Below are 14,635 nucleotides of genomic sequence, written 5' to 3' on the forward strand. Positions count from 1 at the left end.
GTTACATGGGGCAAGTTACTTAATGTTTCTGAGCCTCAGTTTTGTTTTCTATAAGATGCAGAATTGCTTTGAAGATTGATAAGAAAATGTAAGAATCTGGCACTAAACTAAAGGTTTAAGAAATAGCTATTATTCATCTCAGTCCTCAGTAGAAATTGTGTAACCGAGAAGTTAGGATACAAGGGATGATTATGATTACTGAATCATTATATAGATATTCCTTTTTTACTTTCTGGTATATTAGACAGAGGGAAATACCTGAAATCTCTGAACTGTGATCCAGCTGCCTTGATCTCTGATACTGCAATATTGTATATCCTTTATCTTGTGCCCTTGTGATTGTAAAAACCTTGTGACCCACCCTCACTTGTACACATTTTATCTATTTTTTTTTGACTTTAGAGTCTTGTGATCAGTAAAGGCAGCCCATAATGTTTATTAATGAAGGGCCATATGACAGCCTAGAACTAACCCACCCCAATTCCAAAGTTATCTTGATAACTGAAGCTAGATCTAACCAAAACGGGCCTGCTGTCATGCACATGTTTCAACTTTAACCTATAAGTGACCTATACCTCATTATAATACTAAAAATCATACCCATCATGCCTATCATTGTATTAGGGCTGCCATTTTTTTTCATACATTCTGTGACTAAGCATATAATCAATCTGCGCATGCTCCATAATTAAATCACCTCGAACTACAACATCTGGAGCAATTGTGCTCATTATCCTAAAACCTGCCCATCTTTTGATACTATAAAATTATCAGAGTTACTGCAGTTTGGGGAGACAGATTTTTAGGCCAATAGGCTATCTGATCTCCTGCTTCGTACTTAGCAATAAACTCTCTTTGAAACCCAGGTGTCATGGATTGGCTGTTAGGGGTATTGGGGGGAGAACCCATGGCTTTTAATAGGTATCAACTGGGGAGTAAGTGGGTCTATTGAAATTGTTTCTATGGCCCTTTGTACTTCTATTAAATTCTGCAGTCAACAACAGGACAGTTCAGCTAAGGCTTTGTCTCTGGGCGTCAAAATGTTCAGGCTGTAAACACGTTAGTGATTTCAAAGGACTGTGAAAAAAATTGAAATCTTCCCCTTAAGGAAATTTCTTTTTCCTCTATTTTTTTCTGCACACCACTCCACCTTTACTCTTTCAGCTGAAGGCAGAGAAGAAAAGAGAGGGAGACCAAAGGTTAAGGACAGGAGTCCCAATATATTTGGAGAACAATTATTTCCCCTCATCCAACTCCCCCCACTTCCTCGAGGCTACAACCTCAGCATCTATTCTGTTATTATTTTCTGCTATCCTTGAATGCCCACTACTAGTTTCTAAGCTGCTTGTAGCTACGGATTGCAAAAGTTTTCGCTGTGAGAGAATAATTTCTGAGTAAAGCTATTTCATTCTTTTAGGCTGATCGTGTAATGACATAATAAGGAGCAGGTAGGACGCCCAACATCATTTTACCTTACCGAATTCTTTTAATGGGGTTACCAAGTGTTTGGAACTCTGAAAGAATCACGGATTGCCCCCACCCCTTGCTTAGGCTCCCCAAAGAGCTGGGACCAAGGAGCTGTCAGTTCTCTTTATCACTTGTGCCTCTGTTCCTTTCTGTCCATATTTCTGCTGCTACTGTTGTTCCTAGTTTTAAACTAGTACCGCAGGGGACCCAGCAGTGGAGTTGTTTTCTGGATGACATGTGACCAGGACTTGGACTGAATCAAAGTTAACCCAGTAATTGTCTTCAGAGGACTTTAGCTTTACATCTTATTTTAGTACATGGCTTATTGTGGGTTAATCTTCTTGTCTTTTAAATGACTGGTCTTGGACTGTGATGGCTGTTTGTACCTGTCCCAACTACTGTCTTTATCATCAATTAAAAAAACAGTTGCCTTGACAATAGAGTACATCCTCTTCATATGTGACAGGATACCCGATCTTATTTGATTGTCTATAATGGGTAATGGAAGGGTGGGGCAAGAGACATCTGAACATGTTTCCTATTCTCCTTTTTCCTAATTGCACAGAGTATGTGTTAGTAATGAAAGCAGTCTTTGAGGTCCGGCCTCCGTTTGTGCCAATGTTACTTAACTTAAAAGTCTTTAAAAAGGTCCTGACTTGAAGAAATTGAACCCAGAAATTTTAAGGGCCTCAAAAAGCCCCGTTCCCTTCCCTAAGTCAATAGTCTGCTGGTCTTAGATCCGCTTTCTCTTTATGCAGAGCTGTTCTGTGCACGGGCTACCGTGCACCGGGAGGCTCCCAGCCACGCCCGCTTATCTCCAGGTAGAGATCCTGCCGACTGAATTCGCTTCGGATGCCCGGAGCACAAGAGGCGCCTACGAACTTGTCCAGATGGGACACCTGTCATCTCAACCTTTTTTTATGCTCAATGCATAGAAAAGTCCTGGAGGACTTCAAGAATTTCAGAATCCTGACCCCCCCGCCCGCCCCCACGCCCCGTTCCGCGTCAACTGGGGCCCGGGGATGGTGTTTAAAATAAACCTTCCCAGGGCACTCCACTGTGCAGTTAGGATTGGTAAACACTGGCGACCGTCCTCTCTTGGAGCACAGGAAGTTATCTGTTTTATTCACTGCTGCATCCGAAGGGCTTAGCGCAGCGCATGGCATGACATAAAACAGACATTCAGCAATTGTTTCTTGAATGAATCCCATTTTACAGAGGAGGATCAGATCCACAGTTAGCAGCCTGGTTGTCTTTACATTTCGCTAAGAGGTGTTCAGGTTGCTTCTTGGCCGTAGGTCGGATATTGAGGTGCGGTGCTCAGTCAGAAAGGTCAACGTCTGCTCCGCACCCGCCAAGCCTAGCTTGGCGTCAGGAGGGCAACTCCTGCCTGGGGACTGGGCAGGGCCTCCGGCAACGGCAGAGTTAAAGGGAAGCCCCGCCCCCGACGCCAAGGCCCCTCGGAGCGTGGGGACCAGAAGCGCCGCCGGCGGTCCCGCGTCTCTGCGCCTGCGCGCGGCGCCGAGGGGACGGGGTCGGTCGCAGAAATGGCGGCCTCCATGATCTACAGCCGACTCTTGGCCGCCGCCGCCCAGAGGAGCCACGGTCCCCGGACGGCGCTGCGGGCTGCCGCCCAGGTATTGCGGTCCAGCCCGCTCTCCCTTGGAGGGTCGTCAGGAGAAAGGGCGAGGTGGGAGAGCTGGGGACTGTGAGCGCGGTACGAGAAGATCCAAACCTCTGGTCGTGGACGCTTGGCTCGTGGTGACATTTCCTGGGTGTCCTGTTGGGTCCATGGGCGTTTTGCCCTAAAGTGTCGCCTGCCAGGAGCGGGCCCATTTTGCGCCGTTCTGGCCCTCCTGCTTCTGCGACTCGACCGCGGCCCGTCACCCGATTTCGGAGGGGGATAGCGAGGGAAGGCTCTGAGTGGAGTTGACGCCTTGGGCGGAGGCTTCCGGGGCTCCTCTTTGGGGAGGGGGAGTGCCCTTCAGATGCACTTTTGTGCCACTTGGGAACTGTCATAGAAACGACTTTAGAGGACTAGCGTTGCCTGCTGATTTGCCTTTTCTGGGGCGAGTCAGGGAGGATTTCCCCCTTCCCTTAGTGATAATAGCGATAAATATTTAAAGATAAATATTTAAATGTGGGCATCCCTGTAGGAGTTTGTATTACTAACATAATTCAAAGCTGATGATATTTCTAATTACAGCTTCGGTGGCACTGGGAAAGGATTATCAAAATGCTTAAGATATTTTAAAAAAACCTTTAAATTGGCATAAAAGCTATTGGCAATACCTTATGAGTACTTATTCTTTATAAATATAGGTATTTGAAAGGAGAGCATAACAGTGTACTTAGAGTTTTGTGTCATGGGTTTACCCTCAGCTTTTTTCCTGAAAAATTTTGATGGAATTTTTTTCCTGATAGAAATTTTGATAGAAATGTTCCAGCAGTAGTACAGTTTACACTGCTATCATATCACCTTCACCTAAATATGTTAACATTTTGTCACATTTGCTTTATTTTAAAACATATATATGCCTATATGTACATATGTATCAAATCAGACACATTCGTTTATTTTTGCAGAACTATTTGAGAGTAAGTTGCTGGTATCATAACACTGTACCCCTACATATTTCAGCATGTATTTCTTAAGAACAGGGAAATTTTCCCAAATAACCACAATGCAATGATCATACTTATAAAATTTAACATTGATAAAACACTTATATCTAATGTATAGTTCAGATTCCGATTTCCCCAGTTGTTCCCAAAGTGTCTTTTAGAGCTGTTGAATTTTTTTTTTTTTTTTTAATATCCAGAATCAGGCCTCTATGGAATCTTTTCTGATCCATCCAGCTAAATAGGTTCCACCTAATGACTCTGAATTCACTTATTTATTGACATGTCTGTGAATTTTGTGGCTGGGACCAGGTCTGCCTTGTTTGTCTGAATGACTGTTTTTGCCAGGATTGTTCCTGGTGCTTCCTCCTCTCTTGTTATTTTAATTATTATTTTGTGGTGCAATTTATGTACAATTATACAACTCAAGTGGATAGCTAGATTGATATGTGTAGTCATTCTCTAGTTCAAGATAGAAAATGTATCCAGCTCTCAGAAGGCTCCCATGTGCCCTCTCTATCAAAACTTTCCCCAGTGCAGATAACCACTGTTTTTGACTTCTGTCACCATCGGCTAATTTTAAGTGGTTTTGAACTATATAAAAAGGAATCATATAATATATACTCTTGTGTTTGGGTTCCTCCCTCAACGTTATGTTTGTGAGATTCATCCATTGTTGTGTGAGCAGTAGTTATTTTCTTATTGCCTTGAAATATCTTATTATATGAATATACTACAATTTATCCATTCTCCTGGTGGTGGGCAATGGGATAATTTCCAGTTTTCGTTATGAATAAGCCTACAGTGAACATTCTTATATATGCCTTTTGGTAGACATAAGCTCTCATTTCTATTGGATATATACCCTGGGATGGAATTCTAAGAAGGTAGATACTGAACAGCTGGGGAGTTTGCTGGGTTTAATATTGAAGTGACAGTAAATCATACAAATGCTCTCCCAAGGTGAAATGTTACCCAGGATTTTAGCTTACCAAGTGAATCAGAAATAAGTTGTTGTTATATGTGATTGACTTGTTAGACTAGTGGTTCTTAAACTGTAGGGTGCTTAAGAATCAATAGTGATTTAAGAATGTAGATTCCTGGGGCCTAAACTAGAGATTCTAGACTAGAGTGGGCTCAGGAATCCTCAGTTTTAGAAGCATCTGTGGTGTTTTTGATGCAGTTGCTCATGAACCCACTTTACGACACAGACTGTTTTTATCTGACTCCTTTAAATTCAATTCTTGTTGCTGTATTTTGTATTTTCAGTATAATGTGTCTGTGGGGAGGTAATGGAAATGTATGGGTAATGCTTAAAATGTGATTCTGGTGCAGTTTCCAAGGCTTTCATAGCACTTAATTTGTTCTGCATAGTGCTACGTAAGGTTGATAGGATTGAGGAATTTGGGAAATAGGGAGGCACGGATTTCTAGTGTGGCTATGATGGGTTAAGTCTTAGTCTCTAAATTAGTGGAGGTTTGGGACCAGTAGTTGCTAAAGATCTTTCTTATGTGTCCTCTTCCTTCAATACTTCTTGTAGCCCTGCCACAGGAAGCTGAAAGAATAGCCCTTATGCTTATTTCTCTTTCAGCAGTGAGTTATAAACTCGTGGAGGGGCATCCTTTTTGTTTCCTACTTTCTTCTTTTTGAAAGAATAATACTGATTCGGCTCTACTGAGGGACATTTTAGTGGGAGAAAACTCTATCACTGTTTCTGTTTCCGTACTCATCTTGCCACCTTCTGGCATTTTAGGTTTGTTTATTGTCTGACTAGAATGCAAGCTTCCAGGGGTAGGGATTATGTTGGGTTCACTGCTCTATTTCCAGTATCTAGGTGATCAGTAAATATTTGAGTGAATGAATAAAAAGAAGGATACATAAAATGTCTCAGATACCTTCCCATTTAATTGCCCTTTAGCCTAGCATCAGACTTGCTTCTATCCTAGTAATTTTTTAACCCCATAAGGAGGTAAGATGGTGTACTTCATGGAAGATCTATCTGGGGATTATTGGGAGTTTTCTTCTTAAATTAATTTAAGAGGGGTGGTCTTAAATAGTGAAGCACCTATAAACAACATTTTGTTCTCATTTTTCAATTACATTAATTAAAGGAGTCAACAAGTGATGAATGCATACCTGCTCTGGACCCAGCCCTGTGCTGTGAACTCTGTGGATTAAGAAAGATTTATAATGGGATATTTGCCCTTGGAAGTTTAAAATCTCATGAGAGGAAAGTCCACATGAAACATTTAAATCAGTATAAGACAGTATATATTACATGCTGTGGCATAGAGAGAGTTCAGTGATGGGAGAAAGCAATGGTTCCCCTCATTAGTTATAAATACAACTAAAAGTTAGTTGTGACTTCAGGGTTGGAGGGGGATAGGGTTTTGAGGAAAGATGGTTGGGATTGCTAAAGAGCTAAAGCCTAGAGGTGGGTATGGAATTGAGAATCTAGAATGAATAGTTATGGGAAAGTTCAGGTAGTTTGGAAAGGGTCAGATTGGGGGGAGCATTGAGAGCTAGGTAGAGGAGTTTACACTTGATGATGATGATGATGATAATAATTAGCTGAAATTTATCGTGCTGCGTTCTATGCTGTCTTTACATATTAATTCATTAATCCTCACAGTAGTTCTATGAGTAGCTATTATTATTACTTTCACCTTATAGATGGGAAATTGAGGCTTAGATTATATAATTTGCCGAGGTCTTGTAACTGGTAAGCCATAGAGCTGGAATTTTAACCCACACAGTCACAAAAGCCTGTTTTTTTGAAGCTCTATCCTAATTGATATAGTTCCTTCAGAAGGGAAATGATGTTACAGAAGTAGTATGTCAGAAAAATTAGTCATACATTCTATATGAATTGAAAGCGGGGAAGAGTGTGTAGTTGGTGATACTTTTTGGATGCTATTGTGGTCCAACTGTGAAGGACAAACACCTGAACTGTATTTGTAAAGGAGGTGCCAGATAAAGGGAATCATTTAGAAGGAATGTTTTAAAGATGATTTTGCAGGTCAGTTCTAGGAAGCAGACTCTTTGAGATGGAGATTTGCCTGGAGGAAGTTTTCTGGAAAGTACTATCTGGATCCATACCAGTGGGAGTGGGAAAGAAGGAGAATTGAGTAGAGGGAGAAGTAGAACTGTGGTGCCGTTGCAATTGTGACCTCAGCTGATCACATGAAAGTTCTGGAGCTAGTATGGCTCTTCCAAATTGTCCCAAATTGGGGTGAAGTGCGTAACCTTTATCTCCCTTCCCCAACTATTGGCCGTTCTTTGGGTGCAGGCCGCCAACGAGAAGGGTCATTGACTTTGGGCAAGGAGGCTCCCTTGAGAGGACTCAGCCAAAGGCTGTCAGCAGCCAACATTTGCAGCATCTGGGAATACAAATGTCACACCTCTGTCCGCTCGAGAGGATGCCAGGTTTTGAGTTTTAAGTGTATGTAAGAGTCATGGTACCAAGTCATTCAATTATCACTAATCTAGTGCCAGGCAATTTGTTAGCTGCAGGAGGAATGATAGAAGAAATAGGGAAGGATTTTTGTTTGTTGCAGTGATGAGATTTGTTTTGGGTCTGTTGAATTTGACATTGAGATTGAAACATGCTGTAGATTATTGGAGATAAATGAAAAAAGCACAAATGAAAGAAAGACAAAGACTAGAGATGATGTTCTAGTTTGCTAAAGCTGCCAGAATGCAAAACACCAGAGATGGGTTGGCTTTTATAAAAGGGGTTTTATTTGGTCACACAGTTACAGTCTTAAGGCCATAAAATGTCCAAGGTAACACATCAGCAATCAGGTACCTTCACTGGAGAATGGCCAGTGGTGTCTGGAAAACCCCTGTTGGCTGGGAAGGCATGCAGCTGGCGTCTGCTCCAAAGTTCTGGCTTCAAAATGGCTCTTTCCCAGGACATTCCTCTCTAGGCTGCAGCTCCCCCAAAATGTCACTCCCAGCTGCACTTGGGATATTTGTCCTCTCTCAGCTTTTCTGGAGCAAAAGTCTGCTTTCAACAGCTGTCTTCAAACTGTCTCCCATCTACAGCTCCTGTGTTTTCCTCAAAGTGTCCGTCTTGGCTGTAGCTCCTCTTCAAAGTGTTACTCTCAGCTGCACTGAGTTCCTTCTGTTTGTCAGCTCATTTATATGGCTCCACTGATCAAGGCCCACCCTGAATGGGCGGGGCCACGCCTCCATGGGAATATCTCATCAGAGTTATCACCTACAGTTGGGTGGGGCGCATTTCCATGGAAACACTCAAAGAATTACAATCTAATTAACACTGATACATCTGCCCACACAAGATTAAATCAAAGGTAATAGCATTTGGGGGACATAATACATTCAAACTGGCACAGATGACAAAGAAATATTTAAAACTACAAGGGTAACATTTGATATTTAGCTGGTAAGTTAGCCTTTATATTGTAATTCAGGTACTCTGAATATTATATTATATTTTGGTGATTTAATATAATTGTTCTGTTAGAGTTATGAAGAGCCAGGTACTCTATATATAAAGTATTTTGAGAAGGTGTTTTTGATACACCTTCATTATTTATTGAAGAATAACTGCCAAGTCACCATCATATATAAATATGTTCCCAATTTCCCTAGGTTCTGGGAGGTTCTGGATTGTTAAACAACCATGGACTCCAAGTACAGCAGCAACAGCAAAGGAGCCTCTCGCTGCATGAATACCTGAGCATGGAATTGTTGCAAGAAGCTGGTGTTGCCATTCCCAGCGGACAAGTGGCAAGGTCACCAGATGAAGCTTATGCAATTGCCAAAAAATTAGGTACTAAATTGACAAAAAATTATGCCACTTTGACATGGGAGCGCTGATAAAATGTAAACTTTATTTTTGGTTTTGACAACTTTGGTCATTACTTCATGTTAAAAAAAATAAATTTTATTTATATAAAAGAGAAGCTGGAACGTTGCGTGTTGAAATTCTAAAATACATATGAGATAGTGGTTACTTAACTTAAAAGTCACTTACATTGGTATTAGGAAGCTGAAGTTCTGGTTTTAGTTGGAATATATATGAGGAAGGAAATTTTATTTACCACTTGACAGCTTAAAATGATGGAGATGTAGTGATTTCTTAGGGAAATGGTGAAGAAAAATTTTAGCTGTTTATGTGATTGTAAAGAGAGCTCTAAGACTTTTCCCCCCTTTTTTATGGTGTGAAAAAATATGGAATTCAAGGGAAAAAAGAAGTTGAGCTCTAGAATGTAAGCTCCGTGAGAGCAGGGTCTCTCTGTCTTACTTTGTTCACTGACGGATTCCAAACTCCTAGAGAAGTACCTGAGACTTAGGTGACCAGTAAATATTAATATTGATAAATGAATTAAGTAGTTGCCCACATTATTATTAGATTTTTTTTTTGATGACAGAATCCTTAGTCTTTTGTTAGATTGCATTTATATTAATATCTCAAATAAAAATCAATTCTTGATTTTAGAAAATGTGCTTAGGTTTACATTTTAAAGGATTTAATAGGAGAACTTAGTAATGATAATGTAAGGTACTAGCTATACACTGCATTTTCTTTTTAGCAGTATAATGCTCGCAATTCATCTCTCTTATGTACATTTGACTAATACGGTTTTAATTATGCTTTGGTAAAGACTTGCTTTTATTGGTTTTTCAAGAAAGATATGGAACAATTTAAAACCTGCTTAGAAATTTGAAAGTTTTCATCTTGATAACTAATTTGGACTTCTATTCCCAAAAGTTATCTTTTTTCTAGAATGGGTTTTTCTTTCAAAAGTGAGGGCATATACAAGTTCAGAAAATTGTATATTATTAGCTATGTTTTTGACTTGGAAGCATGATTTTTCATTTATAATTATTTTTCTGTTAACAGAAAAAATTATCTTAAGTCAGATTACAAGAAAATTTATTTTTATTCAGCAAAAGTCTTGGGTAGTTCATACTAATTTCTGTGAAATTTTTGTTAATTAATGGTGACCTGTAGTTTGAACTTGAGCATATCATACAGTATGTACCTCATTTTTCCTTTGAAACACTATGTATCAGAGGCTCTTACATGTTAAGTTTTTAAGAAAACTCATGATTGTACTTTGTATTCCTGAAGTATTTCTTACAAAGGCTACTTTTTAATAACTTACTCTTGGAGATTCAGTCTTATATCTGTGACCTAAAAGTTAATTTCTAAAGATGTCCCAGCAAAATAGTAAGGAAAACTTGGAAATGTTGAAAGTTTTCTTATTCTACTCTTTTATTCTTAGTGATGAACTTCAGACCCTTTAACTTTTTTTGTCTGTATTGTGAGTCATGTTATAGCAGAAAAATAGTGAAATGTTTTCATAAGGAAAGGATCTGGGGGCCAGAGTTTCCAAATGAAACCCTCAGAGATAATGTGAGGACTGTTAATAAAAATATGAGACTAAGGAATTTTGAAAATTGTGCCATTGTGAGCTCATAATTTATATAAACTTTCTAGAACTCTAAAAACCCTTCCTGTGTGTGATTAGTCTTGACATAGCTGTTTTGAACTTTTGACTTTACAAAGATTATTATATGTGATTTAAGTAGCAAATTTGTTTTATAGTATATACAAAATACTATTTTTTTTATTATAAAAGAAAAAGAAATGCATTTTTTATTGTGGAAAAATCAAACAATGAATTTATATAGCATATTTGCTTCTGTTTAGGTAGGAGGATTTATATTTCAATATGAAGATATGAAATATATCATGTGAAATCACATACTTTCATTTTTGTTAGTCTAATCTCTTGATTGGTGCTTTACTTAACAGTTCTTTCCCTCATAGTAATACTGAAGATATGCAGTGTTTTCCATACTAATGTTAGCAGGTCCTCATTTATAACATTTGTAACAGCTATTTCTTTTTCTGTTCCCAAATTATTATAATTGGTTTTCTTTAGCTAGTTTTCCATATATTTTTTCATTCAGTCAAATTTTAGTGTTTTGTGGGAAAAAATAATTTTTGTAGAAATTTTTTCTTAACCTAGTAGTATTTATTTGGATGTTAATCTCTTGTGTTTTTTAGTTCCTTGTAAAAACCTGTAATGATTCTTAGCTATGGAGGAAAGAACAGCGGAATATACTATAACTATGAGTATTTCTGGCACATTCTTTGGAACCAGGGCTGCTTCTTCTCAGAGGACAAGTATTAAGGATCTGGTAGGCAGCTTTTATCTTGAACCCCTTGGAGTGAAGACATCTCGTTCACCTTGTCAGAAAATACTGCAAGTGATTATAGTATGGTATGGGGATGATTGACCAATGAGGAATTTTCATTCTAGAGGAGCAGAAATGCTACTTTTAAAAATATTTATTTAGTAACTACTATGAAGACATTGAGGGCACTTTTATATTTTGCTATGAGTCATCATTAATTTCAGAAAATACTGATTATGAGATCTAATTGCGCAAGGTACCTTAGAAATACACCTGGTTTTATCCATTTAACTAGCAATTCCCAATGCCGATTTTTGGTTACCTCATGGTGATTTTAGCTTCTTGAACTATTGCAAAATTCACAAAATACTAATTCTCATTTGTTTAAAAACTTCTTACCAAAAGCTCTGCCACCAACCTCCATATTAGGGCAAGAATGTGTTATGGTTGGGCCAAGCTATTGATTCCTCTCAGGAGATGGTGAGATAGCATGGGGTCTGGGCCACTGAACCCCGAAATATCCCTGGCCATTTTCCCCAGTATTCTCGACAGATTTTATCATTCTCTGTGTATGTCATGACGTGAAAAAAGTTGCAAAGCACTGTGGTAGAGGTGAGTTTTACCTATTGTGAATAATTGAGGTTAGAAATGGAGGAATGTTAGGAAAGAAATCTAATTCTAATATTTTTAAAGACGTGTAAAGCATACGAGAGTCCGCAAAATGAAGATTGGTAAACTTCATGATTACTGGGAAGATTCTAGAATGACTTATGAAAGGAATGGTTGGTAAGGACAAGAGAAATGAAGTAGTTATATTTTTGGATCAGTTCTAAGAGTGGATTATCGTCTCTTTTTTTAAGTTACTAGGTCAGAGAAATATGGTTTTAATAAGGCATTTGACAGAATTTTTAATAGTTTCCCTATTGATTATAGAAATATGGTTTGGATTTAGTATATTTAACGTGGAATCTCTAGCTGGTTGAAAAAACATATGCAAAGGGCACTGATTAATGAATGTCAGCCTGCGGGGAGAGTTCTAAATGATGTCTAATAGGAATTTGTTTTCTTTTTTCTTCTTTCCAATGTTTTATTAACTAAATGACTATATAAGGAGGGATGCTGAAAACATTTGTGAATGACTAAATTGGGAGGGATAGTGAATATGTTTTAAAAACTGTTGGGATCCAAAAAGATCTTGTATGACGAGAACCAAGGGCCAACTCTAAGAAGACTGTAAGCTCTGTAAGGGCAGGGTAGGTCTTTTTTGCTCATGGTTGTATTTACAGCTCCACTGCTGTGTCTGGTATGTAGTCATATCTGGTGAATGAATTAATGTAATTGAATAAAACATTTGATTCAATCAGTTGTCCTCAGACTTATCTTCTACTCCTCCCCTTCTTGATAGTTGATGAGACTATATGTCATTAATATTTTGTGTGTGTGTCTTTTGTTGTGAAGGGCTTTTTTAGAAGGAACTTTTGAAGGCATATTATCTATACCCTTAAGAAGTTTATGTTTTCAAAGAAAGGAAATTGACACTTTGGGGGAAGAGCTTTTTGTTTGTAAAAATATTTTTGAATAGATAGAGCTTCCTTTACCCTTCCTTAATAAGTTGATGTGTTAAGTTCCAAGTTTAATGACTAGGAATTCTTGAATTTAGCCCATGAAGCGCTAATTTAACTATTGACCATTTTTACATTACATTTATACTGTTTGAATTATGCTTATCTTCTTTGAATATAAATGAATATTTCTAAAATACTGGAAAAGGGATTTTGTTTAAGTTGGGAGTTGCAGACTCAAATTTTTACCAGGACATGGTAGGTAAGCAGAAACAAGAAGGATGAATAGGACATCCTTTTACGTTGACATGAACTCTTAATTTTCCATGGTCTTTGGGGCTACCTATTATCTTCTCAATGAGAAAATTACTGTTGGTTTTAAGAAGGAGAAACTTCTAAGTTTTCTCTAATTTGCAATTAATATTAGTTGCTACACTTGGGAATGGTGGGGACTGTGACAAATTGCAAAGGGTGTACTTTGTCTAAACTTATCTAAACTCGTAATCAAGGCTAGTTGCTGGACTGTGAACCCAGTATTTCTAATTCTGAGTTTTTTCAAAAGCAATAGAAAATCTAGATTTATAAGAATTCTCTAAATTTTTTAATGTTCCTTTATTCAACATGCAGCAGAATGTGAGTTAGGAACTCTTCTGAGAGCTTGAAAACCTCAGTAAACACAATAAAGATTCTGCCTTCCTGGAGCTTGTATTCTATTGGGGGTGGGTAACAACCTGTAAACATAAGACAATTATGTATTATGTATTTTTTGTTATATTAGAAGGTTAATTCTGTGGGAAAAAGAAAAAGTCGAACAGGGTAAAGGTGATGGGTTGCAGGTGTGACAGGTGGGTGGGCTGCAGTATGATGTGGGTTTGGGAAGTGGGATGATCAGGATAAGCTTATTGGAAATGTGAGATTTAAAGAGAAGCTTGAAAGAGGTGAGGGTCTTTCCCAAAGGGCACCTGCGAGGAAAGTCCTCCAGGCAGAGGGAGCCTCAGTGCCAGGGCCTGCAAGCATTCATGTAGCTGAGTGAAATGAGCAGGAGGGAGGGCACTGGGCATTTCAATAGGGCCTCAGGGGTCTTTGCAAGGACTTGGGCTTTTACTGTGAATGAAGTGGGCCTTCAGTGCAGGGTGTCAATTAGAGAGGTGATGCTGTGTTGAGAATATTCTGTTGGGGACAAGGGTAACCTAGGTGAGAGGTAATGGTGGCTGGGAGCAGGATCCAAACTGGAGGTGGGGAGTAGTCAGATTCTAGATACATTTTGAAGGTAGGACAAGTATGCTCTCCTGAATGAATGAATGTTGGGCCATCTTCTGATTTAAGTGGTGAACATTTCCCATGCAGTCTCGTTTACAACATTAATTTCCTAAACATTCTTTTGTGATAACTTGTTTAAGTATAAACGAGGTCATTTCTTATTTGTTTGCAAACTGCATTTGTTTACCTCACTGATGTGGTTGTTGGTTTATCTGATTAGGTGGGAGACCCCTTTCTTTCTGCTTGATACATGTATTAGGAGGTGACTTTTCTTCAGTGGCAGAGTACTCGTCCCTTCAGCCTGTCCAAGTAAATGTACGTTTACAGGGTAGTTGATATCTGCCTGGGACTGCTTTGTGCTAGGGATCTAACAGTAAGATAAAGCCCTTAACCTGGACATCAAAGATTGATTAATTTACCATAATTAATATTGGTGCTGCAGTGCCAGTAGGGGCAAAATGCTATGAGAGCCAAATTGAGGGGGCTCTGAAATTCTTTCAGGGGAGTTGGGGAGATGTGGCTTGACCTGAATTGTGAACAATGAGTAG

The 14,635-nt window shown here is 38.9% G+C and overlaps 1 protein-coding gene across 1 annotated transcript in view; it reads left to right on the top strand.

The window, feature by feature from the left end:
* The first annotated feature begins 2,987 nt into the window (after nucleotides 1-2,987).
* Nucleotides 2,988-14,635, top strand: part of SUCLA2 (succinate-CoA ligase ADP-forming subunit beta) — a 70,996-nt gene continuing 59,348 nt past the window's right edge. The window contains exons 1-2 of the mRNA XM_037800347.1: nucleotides 2,988-3,104; nucleotides 8,707-8,887. Of these exons, the coding sequence (XP_037656275.1) occupies nucleotides 3,015-3,104; nucleotides 8,707-8,887 (271 nt within the window). The 5' untranslated portion in view covers nucleotides 2,988-3,014. The remainder of the gene's footprint in view (nucleotides 3,105-8,706; nucleotides 8,888-14,635) is intronic.

Source organism: Choloepus didactylus, chromosome 12 (assembly GCF_015220235.1).
Source record: "Choloepus didactylus isolate mChoDid1 chromosome 12, mChoDid1.pri, whole genome shotgun sequence".
NCBI lineage: Eukaryota > Metazoa > Chordata > Mammalia > Pilosa > Megalonychidae > Choloepus > Choloepus didactylus.